This window comes from Lontra canadensis, unplaced genomic scaffold (assembly GCF_010015895.1).
Source record: "Lontra canadensis isolate GAN:19392208 unplaced genomic scaffold, GSC_riverotter_1.0 scaffold26, whole genome shotgun sequence".
NCBI classification, from domain to species: domain Eukaryota; kingdom Metazoa; phylum Chordata; class Mammalia; order Carnivora; family Mustelidae; genus Lontra; species Lontra canadensis.
This window is the reverse complement of record NW_022631020.1, coordinates 16789206-16808296: the sequence shown is the minus strand read 5'-3', so window position 1 is coordinate 16808296 and position 19091 is coordinate 16789206. Positions and strand designations below refer to the sequence as shown.

The 19091-nt window shown below is 34.4% G+C and overlaps 1 protein-coding gene across 1 annotated transcript in view; it reads left to right on the top strand.

Moving 5' to 3' along the window:
- NDFIP2 (Nedd4 family interacting protein 2) overlaps window positions 1-12535 on the top strand; it is a 65215-nt gene extending 52680 nt beyond the window's left edge. Inside the window, 4 exon segments of the mRNA XM_032864172.1 lie at window positions 811-935; window positions 5698-5764; window positions 8439-8544; window positions 11234-12535. Of these exon segments, the coding sequence (XP_032720063.1) occupies window positions 811-935; window positions 5698-5764; window positions 8439-8542 (296 nt within the window). The 3' untranslated portion in view covers window positions 8543-8544; window positions 11234-12535.
- Window positions 12536-19091: the final 6556 nt, after the last annotated feature.

The window sequence follows — 19091 nt, the reverse complement described above, 5'->3', positions numbered from 1 at the left end:
TAGCAGTTCCAGATGTTATATCCAAACGGACATCCAGTGGATAAGGAGTTTAAAATTAAAAAAATTTATTGTAGAAATTCTCAAACTAGGCAAGACTATAATAACCTCTGTGTATGTATCACTCAGTTTCAACAATGATCAATTTAGAGCCACTGTTACTTAACTATATTCCATCCCCTGTCTCCTTGATGTGTTCTTAAGAACCAAAAAATGCTGTTAAGAAGTCCTATTAAAAAAAAGAAAAATGGCAGGGAGTTTTGGCCTCCTGTGATTTTCCCAGACTACTCAGGACCCACCTTTTGGGGTTAAGTATGGGGTCCAGCCTTCCTTAAAATACTCTGTAGGTAGGTGGGATCCTGAAAAGGGGGAAAGGCAGATAGGAGGAAGAGGCAATGAACAATACCTTCTCTGGAAATACTTTATAATTTATTTGGCTCATCTTTAATACTGCTTTTAAAAAAACCCAATTTGGTTGGTTGATTGGTTAGGTTGGAATTCTTGGGTGGGGTCACATGGGAGCTGCCATGTGACTTGGTTTTTTTAGGTGGTTTAAAAATGCAGCTTCACCTATTGGTGATAAATTTTAAGGAATTGATTCCTGTTGATCAAACTGACAAGAAACCAAGCTTATCTGTTTGTTAATGCATAATTAATTAATATATTTGCAAGAGGTAAACTATAGTCTATGAAGAAGACATAATAGGTACAGAGTCAAAAGAAAGAGAATTGTTATTTCCATTGTACAATGAAGTACTGTTAATATTATGTCCAAAAGGTGGTCTTTAAAAGAACTATTTCTCTTGCTTTTAGTGGCATTTATTTTCAACTGGCTTGGATTTTGTTTATCCTTCTGTATCACCAATACCATAGCTGGAAGGTATGGTGCCATCTGTGGATTTGGACTTTCGTTGATCAAATGGATTCTTATTGTTAGGGTGAGTGTTTTAATAGCCTCTATCACTTCTGTCTCTAAAATTAAAATTTATAAATTTAAAAATTTCTTGTGTGGTTCATAAATGTTTGTTTCACATATATGGATCAATTATTTTGAGACTTATTCTTAACTTTTATACTTATTATTGTAGTGATCTCTGTGGTGTGAACATTCTGTAACTTTATTACATGAGAGCTTGTTACTAGGTGGAAAGAGCTTTGAAGTAAAAAATTTGAGTTTGACTCTTATTTATATCAGTGTTTTAACTGTATGTTTTTAAGTTGTTGTGAGCATTTCTTCATAATAAGCTGGTAATACTGCCTGTTAGGATTTCTGTGTGGTCTAGAGGTAATACTGTTGAAGCACATGTCCAGTTGCTGCACAAATGCAGGTGCTTGGTAAACCAGGGCTGTGACTCGTGTGGTAGAACGCATGCATGCCTACTGTCCGTTAAAACAGAACATTTTCTTTTGGTTAGTGAAATTCTCAAGGATTTAATTATCTTTTTCCTTTTCATAACATTAAGAGCTCAAAAGTTAACTAAGACCTCCTAGGTAGCTCTCAGAAGTTTTTTTCCCTTCTGATCCTTCTCCACCTTTCTTATTTCCCTGTTGTTCTGGAATTTACCCTCTGTCTGTTTCTTATCACTTACAAGACGGGATGTAGGGAGATAATGCTAAGTCCTTTTCTTTTTCTTTTCTCAGCACCTTGTCCCAAAATAATTTTTCATAACCATTCCATGGTAGTCTTATTAGCATAGTCTTCCCCAGCTTTTTCCCTTTGTCTCTCAAAGGCCCTTTTTAGCTTCTTTTTATAAAGCCTAATCCCTGGTTTCTTTGGGATAAGGCCTAGGAGAATGATCAAGAGTGGTTTTGGGGCACCAAGGTGGCTCAGTAGGTTAAGCATCCAACTCTTGATCTCAGTTCAGGTCTTGATCTCAAGGTCATGAGTTCAAGCCCCACATTGGGCTCCATGCCCCGTGTTGGTCCCCACACCACAGAGATCACTACACTACACTACATGACATTGTCACTTAAAAAGAAAAAGTGGTTTTATTTATTGTTTTAATAAGTTTTCTTAAATGTAACCCACATATCTCAGTGCTATTGTACAATTGAAAATGCTTGATTTCTACAAATCATATTTATTTAAACATTGATTTCTAACTGAATGAGTCACATCCTCCTAAAATTTTTGATAGAATCATATACTAAAATGTCAGCTTTACTTAAGTGCTGCAGGCCTTCAGTTATGCACCTAGATCATCACATTGATTTAAAAAAACTGTAGGCTTAATGTGTTTCTTCCATTGTTTTGAAGCCTACCACTTCCCAGAGTGTTAGTAATCTTACCAGACCTTGGCTCTGTTCAGACCGGATTATAGGTTTTGGTTATTAATCCAGTGATTCTTGGGTAGTACCTGTGACTTGCCTTCTTCCCAGATGATCAGAATCTGAGCCAGTGTAAGAACAGCCCCTTGACAGATTCTTTTTCTAATTTCATTTTTAAAAATATGAGGTGGATTCTTACCGTGAGCATAAATCTGTTAAGGTGTTAGGGAGCACACAAAGATAAAGCACAATTCCTGCTCTTATGGAAGTGATTACTAGAAAAACCTCAAAAGAGTTGAAGCTAGATATATCTAGTGATTATTATTATGTTAGTAATAATATTACTACTAACTATAACTGTATTATGTTAGTAATAATAACTATTATTCAAATGGATCTCTCATCGTAGTCACAGAACACAAAAATGATTTGAGGACTGCTTTCTCAACTCTCCTAAACTTAGTAAGTTTGTGTATTCTGGAGTCATTAAAAAAAAAAAAAAAAAAAAAAAGTCTAGTCCGTAATATGCAACCTATGCTTTCAGGGTATTTGGGCCTAATTCTCTCATAGTACCCCTAGTTGAGAGGCAGTTGTTTATCTGGTAAGTAATGTGATGTGATAAGATGGGAAACCTAAATTCAAAGACTGGGGATTCTCAGAGTTTTCTGAGGTATATATTAGCATCAAGTCTGGTCACCAGAACTGTTCATTTCCTTTTAAAATACCACTACCGAGGGGCACGAGGCCAGCTCAGTCTGAAGAGCATGTGACTCTCTATCTTGGTGTTGTGAGTTTGAGCCTCACGTTGTGTGTAGCGATTACAAATAAATAAATAAATAAATAAATAAGCTTTGGAGGGAAAAAAAAAAACACCCACAAAATGTGCTTTAAAAAAAAATACTGCTATTGGATTAAGGTTAATATGCCTTTGGTGTATACTGAGAACTGATACAAGAAAAAGATTTTTAAGAATCTTTTTTATCGAATAGTAATAGCCGCCTTTCATTGAATACGTGCTGCGTTTCGAGCGTAATTCATTACAAACGCCAGGTTCTTGACTCCTACTTTTATCAGTGACGCTCATGATAATCCAGCCGCTTTGTTGATGATAAAGCTGAGACTAAAAAAAGTTGAGTGAGTTGCTTGCTATCCCAGAGGTTGATGGATTCGAATCTAGCTTGGTCTCAATTCAGTGCCTGTTCTCCTAATTCTCTCCTGCCTCTGTGACTCTGCACTTTGACTGCTTTACAAGGCTGGAAGCGGTAAATGCCCTGTGGAGTGGTGAGAGAAAGGTTTTCTTCTCAAAGCCTGGTGTTTTGTTTTATTAGGCAATAAGTAATTTATAAATTTATAATTTATAAATCATAGCTTTTCTTTTTGTTTTTGAGTTCCCATGACACTCAGATTTAGTGTAAATATCTCTCACTGATTCTGGGATTATTTCTAAGGCTTTTGGTGTTTTTTATTGTTTGTTTAAAAATGAATATGTGTTTTGTTAATAACTAACAACCCTTTTTGAAAGTAGAATGTAAATAATAAACTCCTGGTATTATATTAATAAAATAAAATTAGATAAATTCTTAGTGTCAGTTTGGAAAACTTTATTTTCCAAAGTTTGATTTTTGCATCCTGTGATTGGCCAATTAACATGATTTTTACTCATTAAATAACCCCAACTTGGCTCAGCGCTCTGACTATAGGTATTTTAAAACATTTTTGCTCACTCAGTAATGAGCCCAAAAGCTTATTTAGGTTATCCATTTTACATAGTGAGTCTTTCTTTGACTTCAAGGTGAAAGTGATTTTATTTTTTCATTTGGGAGTAAACAAAGACTAGCTTTGGCAAATATTTTTGGTGAAGAATGATGTTCTTACTTTCCTGGTTGCCTCTTGCCAGGTACTATTATTTATTAAGTATTTTCTACAATATATTTAAAAATTAAAAAGTTAAAAATGTATTGCCTTGGTTCTTTATTTCTTTTCGTTCTTATAGACTCTAAAGCCTATATGAAAATCTTCTATTTCTAATTATTAGTCACTTGCTTAAAATGTGTAGTGCAGTCCTACTTTACCAGCTATATTTCCCCAATTGTTTAGTTCTCCCTTGTACATATTTTAAAGATGTTGAAGTGTGTGGGATCTGCATCTATAATGGCACTTTAGAAATTTTAATTTTTGACATTTCTAAAACCCTAAGCTGGTAATTTAGATTATGGTTCATTTATTAATTGTAAATACTTCCTGTAGAAATACTTAAAAGGTTTTAAAAAACAAATCATTAGTACATATGCTTCCTAAATAGTGTTGTTATTTACAATTTGTAAGTACTTTGGTTATTACAAACCTATCGGATTTTTAAACTTTTGTGGAAATTACCAATGAATAGTTGGAAGTAGTTACCAAAATAAAGTTTGAGGTACTTTTAATTTCAGATTTGAGGGCAAATCTCCATTTGACAAAGTTATTTTTAGTTAAATTGGATTCAGTTTGGAGGCCAATGAATGGAAACAGAGTAAATAAAACAAAGTAATTTATAGTAGTTTTAGACTAGGTTATATAAAACACTTTCAAAAAATAACTATTTGGAACATTGTTTAGGTGCTAAAGGGTAATAGGGAAGAATTAATTATCTGAAGTAACTGAAGAAAATTAGATTGGCTTAAAAAAATTTTTTTTAAAATTTATAAATCATGACATCCAGAGGCTAATCAAGGAAAAGATACCTATGTTCAGTATCATCAAACTCTGCTTTCCAGCTGCCTGTTTATATTCTCATTTCACAGAGAGTATAAAACTGTCTACCATGGTCACTAATAAGAACTGTTGAAATGCCACTTCAAGGTTCATTTAGCTGTTCGCAGCTCACTGTTGGGAACTGAATACTGGAGCATCTAGTTTGAAAATAAAAAGACTCTAATGAGTTGGGGGTCTTTATGTGCCTAGTATTCTTGGCAGTGATTAACAGTAGGGGGTGTACAGAAGGTCAAAAGCTCTTCTTTTTAGAGGTCAGGCGAACATCCCCATCTGATAAGATTAAACTAATGTGGCTTTTGGTGTTAATATCTAAAGCAGCGGGTTGCTGTAGTGTGTTTGGGATGGTAGTTGTGGCTTTGAGAGATTATGAAAAAAGAACTGACATGTGAACTCTTTAATGAGAAAGTTGGATTCAGATATATAGATTTTACCTTTCTTACAATTTTGAAACTGGTTTTTGTTTTTAAATATTTTGTATAAGTTTGTTATCATATATAAGATTTTAAAGTTTGTTTCCTCAATTATGTATGTCATTATTAAGCATCTTTTTCCTCTTTGTGTTGTTTTAAGTGCAAGAGATGATTTGAAGTAAATTGTTCTGAAACTGAGGTTGATTTATGTATGATTTTCAAATTTAGGTATATAAATATGGTTAATATATTTATGTTCACTCCATAGTTTTCTGATTATTTTACTGGATATTTCAATGGACAGTATTGGCTTTGGTGGATATTTCTTGTACTTGGTAAGTTTATTTCTAATGCATTTCAACTTTGAATTTGCATTTAGTTTAACTTTGATATTTCCCCAGATTGTAAGATGTAAATACATTGTGTTGAAACTTAACGTGGAAATAATTTTTTTTTACTGTAAAATTCTCATATCCAGATACTTAATATCATCTCAGCTATTGGGATAATTAATTATACATTGCACTCTAGATTTCTGATTGAAAATCCAGAGTCTGTCAATTTAAAAAATCAGTAGTTGGATGATAATTGAATGTCGCAAAACTTGAAATCCTGAAATGATTTAAAAAATTATCTTCAGCATTTATTTTGGAAAATATACACGCATAATTTCTTTGAACAATTGTAGGATATGTTGAGAGTAGGATAGTTGGATGTTCTATGCATTTTCTTACTTTTGGAGTATTGAAACATTCTTTATACTTCTGAAATGTACCCTGCATTAATCATTAATCAGCCAGGCATAAGGAAGGGCTTCATGCCCAATGATCATAGTACTTCTGTTGGGTTTTCTTTTTACAAGGCATGTCTTTTTATTAATATTGATGAATTTTGTGAATTTCCAATTTTTGTTCTAGTGATTTTCACTTTAGATGTATGATAAGTTAGTCTCAAAATCACGTAATGCCTTTAATCTACATTTCAGATTTATTTACTGACATGAAAAATATCCTCTCTACTGAGGTTTAAAAGCCCACATTTCTTTAGTAACATAATTGTACCAGAAAATATTGGCATTTCAGTAGGTGGCAGTGTTCTCATTGAGTTTTTGTTCATTCCTGGTGTTGGATCTTTAGGATCTTTAGGAAAGCAAATTCTTAGTGGTCAGTTAAGGTCAGTAAAGATCCTTTATTCTTTCTCTTAACAGTTAATAGTGAAATTATTCTATGATTTTGTTAGGAAGCCAGACTCTTAAAAGGGTTTAGACAGTTTTTTGTGTTGTTAATTGTGTTCTTACTCCTGAATTTTGTGCCTGTTACTGAGTTTCTTACTTAAAAGTGAAAAAATACAAAAAGTCTTTTAAGTATTTAAACATATTAAATAAGTATATTTGCTTCTAAATATTGTAAGGATTGAATGTTAGGAGGACAACTATAGGGCCCAATGAAATGCAGAGGACCACCCCATTTCCACATCAGAACCACAGTCTAGCATTTAGGGAATTGTGAAAATTTAATCCGTGGTGAAAATGTTCCTCTCACATACACCCAGAAGAATGTTGAGTACATTGTAGAACACCGAGAAACAATAGCTGCTGAATGATTGGTTTCTAGATAGGAACTGGCTTATTTTAGAAAATGCCTGAGCAGGACAAAATAGTCTTAGAAACAGCAATTTTCATAGACAAAAGTAGGGACTTCACAAATAATTTTGGTTTATATTTTTCAATAATACTTTTACATTTGGATCACAATACCATTATCTTTGAACAGCATCTGGAAGAACATGAGCATGGAATTCAGAGTGGGAGTCACAAATGGAAGGAGTGAGGATATGGGAAGCAGATGGGCTCAGATTTAGCTGAAATTTATACCACTCGCTTAAGTCATTATTTGTGTATCTTCTATCCTTTCTCTTTATTATAACCATGCTTCTTTTTTTAGTGCTTTGGTTACTGTCTTGGAGTTGGAGTACAAATTTAGTTTGAGAGTTTGCATTTTAAATTGACAGATTCTTGATGAGGAAAGTTGCATGCATGTATATCTTAACATTTTTCTGTTTTTGTTTTGCCCCCACCCATTATCTAGTTAAAAATTTACTGAAGTTGTTAAATGTTTCCCTTAGAATTCTGTGTTTAAAAAGTGTATCAAAGAATTTACTAATAATGCTAATGCTTTTTATACTTTGCTAATATTTTCCATCTGAAACTTTGAAGAATTTCACTGGCATTGTTTTATTAATTACTAAGGATACCTGTTATGTAAATGGTTGTTATTTAAAAAAATCTTGTTATAGAGAATACGAAGATAGATAGAAGATCTGTCCCACATTGTTTAAGAAATCACTAGAGTAGTTGCTTCCCAATTCTTTCCTGATTCTTCTTATCTAAATTTGTATTACAAATTAGTCTTTTATTATTACCTGAAAATAAGAATTAATAATTAAATTTTTATTTAAATAACTTGTATCTTCAAATACAGATTTCACAGATGACAGGCACTTGATTGATATTGGTAGACAGGCTTATTGGTTTTATCCCACAATTGTTAGCAAATTACTTGCATATATTCTTTCTTGAATAACATATCAGTAAATATGTGTTAGTTTGCTTAGTCATTATATTAATTGAAAAGTTTCATATAAAAATGGATTTCCCTGAGTTAAATCAGCTTAAATGCATTAGGTATCTTTGCCATTTTAAGAAATCATGGAATAAATGTATATTTTTGTGTAATTCTGGCTTTTCATGGCTGAATTTGGTTTACTTTAATTTTTATTTAAATTTAGATACATCTGGACTTAACAAATTGAAAGAATTTGGGAAGGCAGTAAACTTGTATTATATTTTTTCATAATTTTATCATTATAGTGTAAAATATCATGGAATGAATAGAATTTTACAGATTAAATTCCTTAAGCCAAGAGGATCTTGTTTATAATTGTCTGTTTTAAATTGATGCCCTCTCTGAATAAGAACATAATACAGCTGTATTATTTTAACGGTTTCAGGACTGCTGCTTTTCTTCAGAGGATTTGTTAATTATCTAAAAGTCAGAAACATGTCTGAAAGTATGGCAGCTGCTCATAGAACAAGATATTTCTTCTTATTATAGAGGTAAGAAATATATATTAAATCCATTCCCTTCAGATATTCATTTTCACCAGATGAATATTATATGTACTCTTGTTGGTTACTTAAGCTTAGCATATTTAATATGTCGTTATATTGTTAACAATCAACTCATTAAGATTTAGTAAGTTGTGAACTTTTTAAGATTTTTTAAAATTGAATTTCACAAATTTTAATTTTTAAAATATATGATGAATAAAAAACTTTAGGTCAGACTTTCTAAACTTATTTTTTAAGGATTAACCACAGGATATAAGTAACTATTAGCACACAATATAAAGGATAAAAAAACAAAATACAACAAAGCACTTACACAGAAGGGATGGGGATTTTGTATAAAACAATGAGAAATCCAGACGTGGTTTAAAAAAAAAAATTGTGGTTGAAAAGAAATTTTCCATGCACTGATCTTAAAAAAAACTGGATCAAAGAATAAAAGTTGTATGAAGAAAGTAGGAGCTCTGATAGTTTCCTTAATGTCTGTCAGTTTGTATCAACAATGAAGGCTTCAACTTGAATAAATGGGAATAAAGAAATGAGCAGAGGTTGTCTTACTAGTTATCCAGTGAATTTCTGGAGGCTGCATGCAGCTCGTTAGTAGTTTCTGCACGTGAGGAGACCTCATATCTCTATTTTCTATAATAGACTATTTTTGTTATTGAAATACACTTAACATACAGTTTATTAGCTTCATGTGTACAACATAGTGATTTGACATTTGTGTATTTTGTGAACTGCTCACCGCAATAAGCCTACTTACCATTTGTCACCATACAGAGTTAATACAAATACAGTATTACTGACTATATTCCCCATGCTGTAATTTATGTCCCCATGACTTACTTGTTTTGTAACTAGAAATTTGTAGCTCTTGATCCCCTTCACTCATTTTGCCCCCCATCCCCAAACTCCTTCCCTTTTGATAGCTACCACTCTGTTCTTAGTATCTATGAGTATAGGTGTTGTTTTATGTTATTATTGTTTTGTTGTGGTTGTTAATTGAACTTGTAGGTGAAATCATGCAATATTTGTCTTTCTCTGACTTCTTTCACTTAGCATAATAACCTCAAGGTCCATCATATTGTCACAAATGGCAAGATCTTTTTTATGGTTGGGTAGTATTCCATCCTGTATATGTATTCCATATATATGAGTAGTATTACATCATACATAGATCATATATATGAGATATATATATAGAACGTACACATACCCTATATCTTCATCCATTCATCTATTGATGGGCACTTAGGTTGTTTTCCATATGTTGACTTTTGTAAATAATGTTGCAGTTAACAGGAGTGCATTTATCTTTTTGAATTAGTATTTTCATTTTCTTCAGATAGATAGCTAGAAGTAAAGTTGTTGGATCATAGGATAATTCTATTTTTAATATTTTGAGGAAACCCCATACTGTTTTCTAGTTGCCTCAATTTACTTTCCCAGCTGCACTTTATAAGGTTTCCCATTTCCTCATGTCCTCACCAACATTTGTTTCTTATCTTTTTACTTATAGGTGAATATTCTGACAGGAGTGGTGTGATAATCTCATTGTTTTTCATGTGCATTTCCCTCATGTTTAGAGATACTGAACTTCTTTTTATGTGCTTGATGGCCATCTGTATGACTTTGGAATACGGTCTATTCAGATCCTCTGTTCTTTTTTTTTTTTAAGATTTTATTTATTTATTTGGCAGAGATCACTAGCAGGCAGAGAGGCAGGCTTACCTACCCCACACCCCACCCCGAGCAGAGAGCCTGATGTGGGGCTTAATCCCAGGACCCTGGGATCATGACCTGACCCGAAGGCAGAGGCTTTAACCCACTGAGCTACCCAGGCACCCCCTCTGTTCATTTTTTAATTGGATTGTTTGGTTTTTTAGTTATTGAGTTGTATGGGTTCTTTTTAACTATTTTGGATATTAACTCCTTATTGGATATATGACTTAGAAATATCTCCTCCCTCTATACTATTTTTATTTTTTATTTTATTTATTTATTATTATTATTATTATTATTTTTACTATTTTTAAAGCAAGTGCCATATACTTCTGTCTATAAGTGACTTGAACTTTTAAAGTATTTGAAATGCATAAGCAGTGTCTGCTAAAACACTTAACTTCTAGATGTATCTACAAGTACAAAATGTTTCAAACTTACTGTAACTGTTCTTTTGGTAAATAAATTGTATGGTTTGGGATTTGATTGCTTAAACTTTATAACATAGGAGTTTTACATAACCTAATATAATTATTTATGCTGAAGAGTACAGTTGTATTTCTGGAAAATTAAAGTATCCTTTTAAATGTTCTTTTACCTCTACGTAGAAGGTGTCACATTTTCTTTTTAATTACTAAAATGTCTTTGCAAGCAGTAACAGTAAGAGTGTATCAATATGTAAGATAAAAGGCAAAATAATTTTCTCTTAGTATTCGGTGTAATTATCTTATTTGCATTTTCAGGAGCCTAAAACTTAATGTAAATATTTTCTAGATGTTTTCCTTTAGAAGCTTAAACTTTGGAATATGTTCTGATATATTCTGTTTTATATTATCTTTACCAAAAGAACATTAGATACTTGATGTAATACTGTTATAAAATGTTTTTTATTATATTATCATGTAGACAATTGCAACTTAATATACTATAAGACTAATTCTCTCTTTGTCCCTAGACTGCATCGACCAGACATTCTTTTCTTAAACCAATGTGAAATTTCCAGATCATCTGTAAACCTACAACTTTAATAGGATAGAAGACTACTAAAAGCAGAAGACAAATTAGTGAAGAAAAGATAGATCTTCAAAATTGAATGGCAGGATGGTTTATACTTAAAAGCCATTTCTGTTCATTCTCTTAAATATTTAAATTTCATTTGTTTTGCACATTTGCATATGTGCCCATGTAAAAGATTTGCATATACTTGAAAGAAACTATAAAGTTGTAGCAGTAAAGTCCAGTCATATTTGGTTAATCAGTGTTTGATATAATTGAAAGGGGTGAGTGAGAAACAGTCTTCCAGCATGTAAATGCCATTGACTTCTGACCTGACATTTAGTATAATAAAAATGAAATTATTAACCATGTCAAATGCTTTAGTTTCTGGCTCCTAGATTCATCTAGTAACTCTACACATGAAACGCCCTTTGTTATATATAGTTTTTTGAAAACTGCAGTGATGATTATAGAAAAGCTTTGTCAGATTTTTGAACATATTTACATTATTATTTAGCAAACTCTTTCTGTAAATAACCATGCATAAATTACTTTCTGCATTGTTTTCTTAGAAACTGTGTCTGGATATCTTTTCAATTAATTTAAAATTAAGTGAACTTAATATATAGAGAAAATCTGGATGTTAAAGATAGTTTGTTTTAGGACAGATTTTAAGAAGATATGGGTATTCCACATGTCCTTTAGGAGAACATCTTTTTGTTGTTTTCTTTTTAAGGGACATGCCAGGTTTAGGGATTCTCAGTTGAGAAGCTTGGTTTTTAAGATTGCCATCTTAGTCTTGCAGGAAGAGATTGTATTAGATATTATATTTATTTCATTTAAGACACTTTTGAAAATTAATTTTCTGAATAAGATATTCTCATTTGCATTTGTCTTTTAAAAAGCCAATAAAAGTATCTTTCAATTTTAATTGTAATAATTTTTTCTTTAGATGTTTAATTTGTTAAATGAAACAAATCAGAACTTGTACTAATAGCTTCTTGCTTTATGATTGTAGAATTAACATAAAATCATATCTTGAATTAAGATATGCAAAATAATCTGTTTTCAAGTTACAGAAATGTGTCTGTGGAATATGGGAGTGTGGTGTGTGTGCGTGCGTGTGGTAAGAGTATGCGTGTATGTGACCATTACTACAACTGGAATCTACATTCACAAGCTACTACATTTTGCAAATCATTTTATGTCTCATCTGTTTTCTTTTCAGTTCTATTTTTGTTTTTGAATGCCAACATTAAAAATGATGGGAATTACATCATCTTTTAAACTTAAAAATCATTTAATACAGCTACAGAGAACATATAAAATTGGTTGTTTATAATTAGATACTGACTACTACTAAAAGATACATCTAAAACTATTCAGGGACATTTTTCCATTTCTGAAAAAATAAATTGTGCTTTATAACTTCTTTTGTATTTCTCTGTATTTTCTGATTTATTTCATTGTCTTTGATAAATAAAACATGCAGTTTTGTTTTGCTAATTGAGCCTCCTATTTTTTGTTTTCTCTCACTCATTCTCCTTCCTTACGTAAAATTTTTGTTGTTTATTGAAGTACCTCTGTACCCCTTGAAGTCAAACTAGCATGGGGGTAAAGAAAAAATATTTAGTTGCCTGATTTGGAAGTTAAAATTAGAATGTACTTATAAGAAATGGAATCTCATACTAGATTTCTTCTCTGTCTCATATTAACTTTCTGTCGACCTATACTTCATTTTTGTGATAACTTTTAAGTGAAATTAAGCTATCCTATATGGTAATTGTAGATACTAGATGAGCTATCACATCACTTTACAAAATTTATTATTTTAGTTTTTGTGGTATGTATCCTTGGTTTCTGAATATGGATGTGTCACTTTTGATCCAATATCAAAAACTTCACGTTTTGTTTTGATTTTTCTCCCCCGTTAAATCAAGTGTGCATGTTACCTGATCTCCTATAATTGGTACAATTCAGTGGTAGCCTTAAATCTCATCATCCAGTCAGGGGCATAGAATATTATTTTTAAAACTTTAACGTCCTCTTCCAGATCTATCAAATTCTACATACTTCCTTCATTTCCTGTGAGCTTGGATAAAAGAGCTGCTATTGTGTTTTGGGGATGCTTAACTGTCTTTGCACTCTGTCTTAAAGTTTGCAAATCAGAATCTTTGATAGGGTGTCTAAATAATTTTTGAAAGAATATGACCTGGGGCTTGGAAGTTAATGCAGATATTTATTAAATTATTTTTATTACATTTGAATAAGCTAGTTAGGACTAGGAGAATCCATTTTTATGTATTTATATGAAATCAACTGAACTTAAGGTAAAAATACATTTTTCTGTATAGTGTGTTCAGGCTTGAAATTAGAAATTTAAAATTAAAAGGCAAATCTTAATTATACTCGGTTAAAATAAAGATTTCTCTTTAATAGAAAAAATACTAATCTCTAGCCTTCTGAGTCTGTAAGTAATCTCCCATGCCTTTGAGGTGGTTCAGAAATTTTAACCTGTTAAGACAATAATCACTAATACTCTAGCAGAACCACCCACAACAGGAAAAGTGAAATCTAAAAAGCCCAGCTGGAGAAAAAAATTAGGGTTTTTTAATTTAACATTTTTCTTTTCAACTGGTCTGTAGTCCCCCAAAGCACAAAAGTAACGAGAGTGCATCTGATCCTGTATTTAACTGGAATGACGTATGTCCTCAGTTTGTCCTCAGCCCTGATTATTTCTGTTTTCTCAGCTTAAATAGTGCCTCCTCTCTCGAAAGTGTCCTAACTTAGAGAATAAATTACATGATCACCCTATGTATAACTCTGTCTGTTACTGAGAAGTGACTGCCTAAACCCACTGCCCTTTGAGAAAAGGAACTGGAGTATTAGGTCAGAAGCTAATTAATGTCACAGCCTTTCCTAGCCAACCCATTTGTCTAGCCTGTAGAATATGCATAGTTTTTTGTTTGTTTTTTTAAATAGAAGTTGTATTGGAATGATTTCCAGCTTATGGTAAACAGTAAACGACGAGCTTTTATATTTTAAAACTGCTGTTAAATGTTATTTTAATTGTTTACTCTTCAAGTAGTCATATGAAATGTTAGTGTATTATTTTAAAAATCTCCTTATAAAGTTCAACTGTTAGATGATAATGTGCCAATTACTATTATAGGAATGTCCTTGCCCGTATATAAAATGTGCTGACATGTGTTTTGCTTATTAATAAAGTTCTATAGATGTGGAAATGTGAAACTGTGCATCCTTTTGAAAATCAGTGTTAGATTCACAACATATCGCCATCTGAGCCTCACAAAATGTTTAAATGGTAGATCTCATTTGAGATGAAAACAACTGGCATGGAATTAAGTTAGAGTATGGAACAATATTAAACTTGCCACAATAATCTGAACGTTAGGAGATGGTTGGAGTTTAATACATGCCAAAAAATCAGCCTTGTGGAAATTTATGTTCATTGCTAGTTTGCAGAATATCAGTGGTAATATAGGCTTGTGTTTTCATTTGGGACATAAGACCTACAATGCAAAAACTTCAAATTATTTAGAAGACAATCAAAAAGCTCATTCCATACTTGATAGAGTTTTTAAAAAATGTTTATTTTGAACTCAGCATGCTTGGTTGTTTTAACCTTTCTTTGTTTTTTTCCCCCAAATTTTATTTATTTGTCAGAGAGAGCAGCAGGCAGAGGGAGAAGCCTGCTCCTGGAGCCCGATGCAGGACTCATCCCAGGACCCTGGGATCATGACCTGAACCGAAGGCAGATACTTAACTGACGGAGCCACCCACGGCACCCTTAACTTTTCTTTCTTGATATTTTCAGCTTAGCTTTCGTTCTTCTATTTTTGTTTTGAGAGATTGAGCTTTTAAAACCCACTTGATTTTCATGAAAACCATAAAAAAAATCCAGTAGCTAATTAGAGTATTACTTTTTTTAAAAAGATTATTTCAGAGAGAGAGAGTTGGGGAGGGGCAGAGGAGAGGGGGAGAGAATGTCAGGCAGACTCCTGACTGAGTGCAGAGCCCAGTGCTGGGCCTGATCTCACCACCCTGAGAACATGACTTGAGCTGAAACTAAGAGTCGGATGCTCAATGGACTGAGTCACCCAGGCTCCCCTAGAGTATTCCTTTTGTGGCAGTTGAGGTTATGGAAGGCCAAAATCATACACTTCTGGTTCTCAGAAACTTAGAGGTGGCTTCTCTATCTCTCACACTTGGAAGAAGAGTCACCGTATTACTTTCCCGCTCCCATTTGTGTTTGTTTTACTTAGGTCAACATTTTACCTTCAGTGACACAAGAAGGGATATAGGTTATCCTTAACAGCATAAGAACTTCTTTTAGCTTTACCAGAAACATAGCAAAATTAGCAAGTAAAACAACAGTTTAACCAAAGCTCAGATGAAATCTCAAGGAACCTCTGCACACAGATTATGAAAAGTAGCAGATAACCTTGTTGGAAAGTATGAGCTCTTCAGAGTCTTCAGAGATTTAAGAACAGTACTTGTACGTAAATCCCTAGTGTGGAAATAAATTTATCATTCCTTTCCCATCAAACTTAGTTTCTCAGCCACCTGAATTCCTGCATGTTGGTGATTTGGTTTGCCTAGGCAATTGATGGGATTTGGGCTCTAAAATTTTTAATTTTCATCTTATTCAGAGATAAGACCTCAAGACTTTTTTTTTTTTTTAATTAAGTAGGCTCCACACCCAATTTGAGGCTTGAACTCCTGACCCTGAGATTAAGAGTCGCATGCTCTATCAACTGAACCAGCCAGACACCCAAGACTTAAAAACCCTTAATTGCTAGTAAGCATTGGTGATGGATTAAGTGTGAAGTATCACTTCCTAAATCCAGATTTTAAGATGACCAGCAGACTATGGAAAACAGCATCAGTTCATTGAGAGTTACAGACTTTTAAAAGATAAGGGAGTCTTAACACTTCCTTAATCCAGTGGGATCTCCAGGGATGAAATTTTTTTTTTTTTTTACTTATTTTTATTATTTTTATTTGTTTTAGAGAGGGAGGGGAGGGGCAGAGGGAGAGAGAGAATCCCAAGCAGGCTCTATCTATGCCCAGCATGGAGCCCTTAGGGCTCAGTCCCAGAATCCTGAGATCAGGACCCCAGCCAAAATCAAGTCAAAATCAAGAGTCGGACACATAACTGAGCCACTTGGGGGCCCCTCCAGGGATGAACTCTTGACTGAAGGATTCTTAGGACCTCTTCTTTAGAGCTGGGATTGTTATTCAAAATGGTGCATTATAATCAACTGGAAGTTTGAGGGAAATGAACATTGTAGCCTCCATTACCAGAGGATCCAGTGCAATACACCTGTCCTGTAATGGCACATTTCCTTCCCAAGTTTGAAGTTCTGGAATTTTGGTCTGGTAGAAATCCACTCCTTTTCTTTTTCATCATTGTGTGCTCTCTGTAGCTAGCTCCTTATACATAGCTGATGGAGAGGTACAGTGTTAGGCTCAATGTATCAGACTTCCTTCAGGGAAAGGGAAAGGCACATAAAACAGATCTTAAAGAGTTAATGAGCATTTTTTGAGTTCTTTATGACCTCTTTGAATAGAGTGTTTCTGGTTTTCAGGCCTTTATTCACACAACCTGGCTTCACAGAGCAGTGTGGGAGTGTTGGAACAGAATAGAAGTGTTGGTTGTTTTCTCTAATCCTGTAAAGTGAGCAGAATTGGATTAATATTCACATAGTTGATTTTTCCTGCCTCAAGAAATGTAACTTCATTCTAGTAGCACCTCCCTTCCTCTCTTGTTGAGGAACCTCTGGATTATTAAGAGAAGCAGCTTTACACAACAGAAAGACTGGGTTTTGGAGCCAGGCTAACTAACCCTGATCTCCAATGTCAACTTCCATGCAAGCACAAATTTCCTTAACCAAAGCCTCAGTTTCCTCACCCTTTTGTTGGGAAGCGCAATATGTTGGGAAGGTTAGGTGAGAATTATGCGGAAGGAAGAGGCATTCTGACCGCTTTGCTCACTGTGTTCCCTGACCAGACTGCCGTGTCAGAAGATGCCTCAAAGATATGAAATAAGCCCTTGCCTGATGTGGGCCTTGCACTGGCTGAGAAGGGTGCTTATAATAGTAACATGCTGACCTAGTGTTGGTTCCTCATATCTTCTCTGCAGCAAGTTGAATCAAAGCAAAAGTATCTTAGGTGACAACTGATTTTAAGGGACACAATCATGCAAAGGGGAAGGGAGTTGCCTGTTTGACAAGCAGTAAAACACTCCAGCTGGTGGGGTGGTAGCTCACACAGATCTTTCCAGGCCAAAGTGTGGAGGCCCCAAAACCAGTCCCTCAGAGCTTCACTGAATTGGGATGATGTTACTTCTTACAGGTACCCCCCACTTTTTGAAAGTTCATGGTATGCCACTTCACTTTCACGAGAAACCTACATTTGTTCTTGTTTCTGCTAACGGGAAGAAATCCAAAGAAGATTTTTGCTTTAATGAAAAAAGGTGAAAAGCAAAAATAGCATTCAGTGTTTGTTTTGCTGTGAGCTATTACAGGGGCAGTGGGCACCCCAAGCTTCTTCCCCTGACCTGCCCTTAAGCATCGAGCCCCGGAGCTCTGAGTTACATCTGTGAGCATCTGTGTCTTAACCTGATTTGTGCATTTGTTAGCAAGATGCGTCCTAAGGTGTCAAAAACCTGAGAGAGATGATTTTGGGGATCTAGGAATGCTCAGAAATAAATGGTAATAAGTTTAATGATAATTGCTTTCATATAGATCCATGGTAATCACTTCTTTACTTTGTACGCTTCGGCTGGCAAAGGTTTCGTAGCAATGCCCTGCTTCCGGAGAGTGGGAGAAACCTGTAATTGGTGCTGCACCGCTGTTGCTCAGGGAGTCAGTGCTCTGAAATCCTGGTTGAGAAGTGATCAGAAAACAGTTTGTAGACAGGTTGTTTCTGATTCTAGGAATTCGAGGACTCACCGGTTTTCTCTTATTGTGGTTTCTTAATCTTGAATTTATTTTCAAAAATGTCTTTTACCTTGGAAGGGAAATACTTAGACGGGAATTAGGTTTCCTAGACTCTACCCTGATAATTGGGGTCAATTAAAAATTTTTGAGTACCTGGGACACCTGGGTGGCTCAGTTGTTAAGTGTCTGCCTTTGGCTCAGATCATGATACTGGGGTCCTGGGATCAAGCCTCACATCGGGCTCCCTGCTCAGCAGGAAGCCTGCTTCTCCCTCTCCCACTCCCCCTGCTTGTGTTCCCTCTCTCTCTGTCTCTCTCTCTCTTTCAACTAAATAAATAAAATCTTAAAAAAAATTATTTTTTGAGTGCCAAAGGGATGGTGCTGTTGCCTCCACAGGCCGGCAACCCCCACCCTATTCATTTTTCCACCTTCTTCAAAAAGAGCTTAAATATCATCTCTTTTGGGAAGGTCCATTGTCTCTCATCCTCTCAGTCTGACCCAGTCCTCTTGGTTTTCATAGCCCCGTGTATTCTTTCTGTCGAGGCACACATGCCTTTACATTATCATTACTGACTGTGGTGCTAACTGTCCTCAGTTGCAGATACTAAATTGTACTCAATTTTGTACACCTCCCCAACACTCAGTACAGCTCAGTACATTGGAGGGGTGGACGGGATGGCTGTTACCACCAGGCTGTGGATGCACCACGATACCTAAAATGCCTTCTGCCCTTTAACTCAGAGTCAAATGGAAGGAGATTTATACTCAGAAAAAATGTGCTAATGTGAGATAGGGACAGAAATCCCCGGTCCAAACACTTGATCTCAGGGAGAACCCTTCACTGCAGGGGTG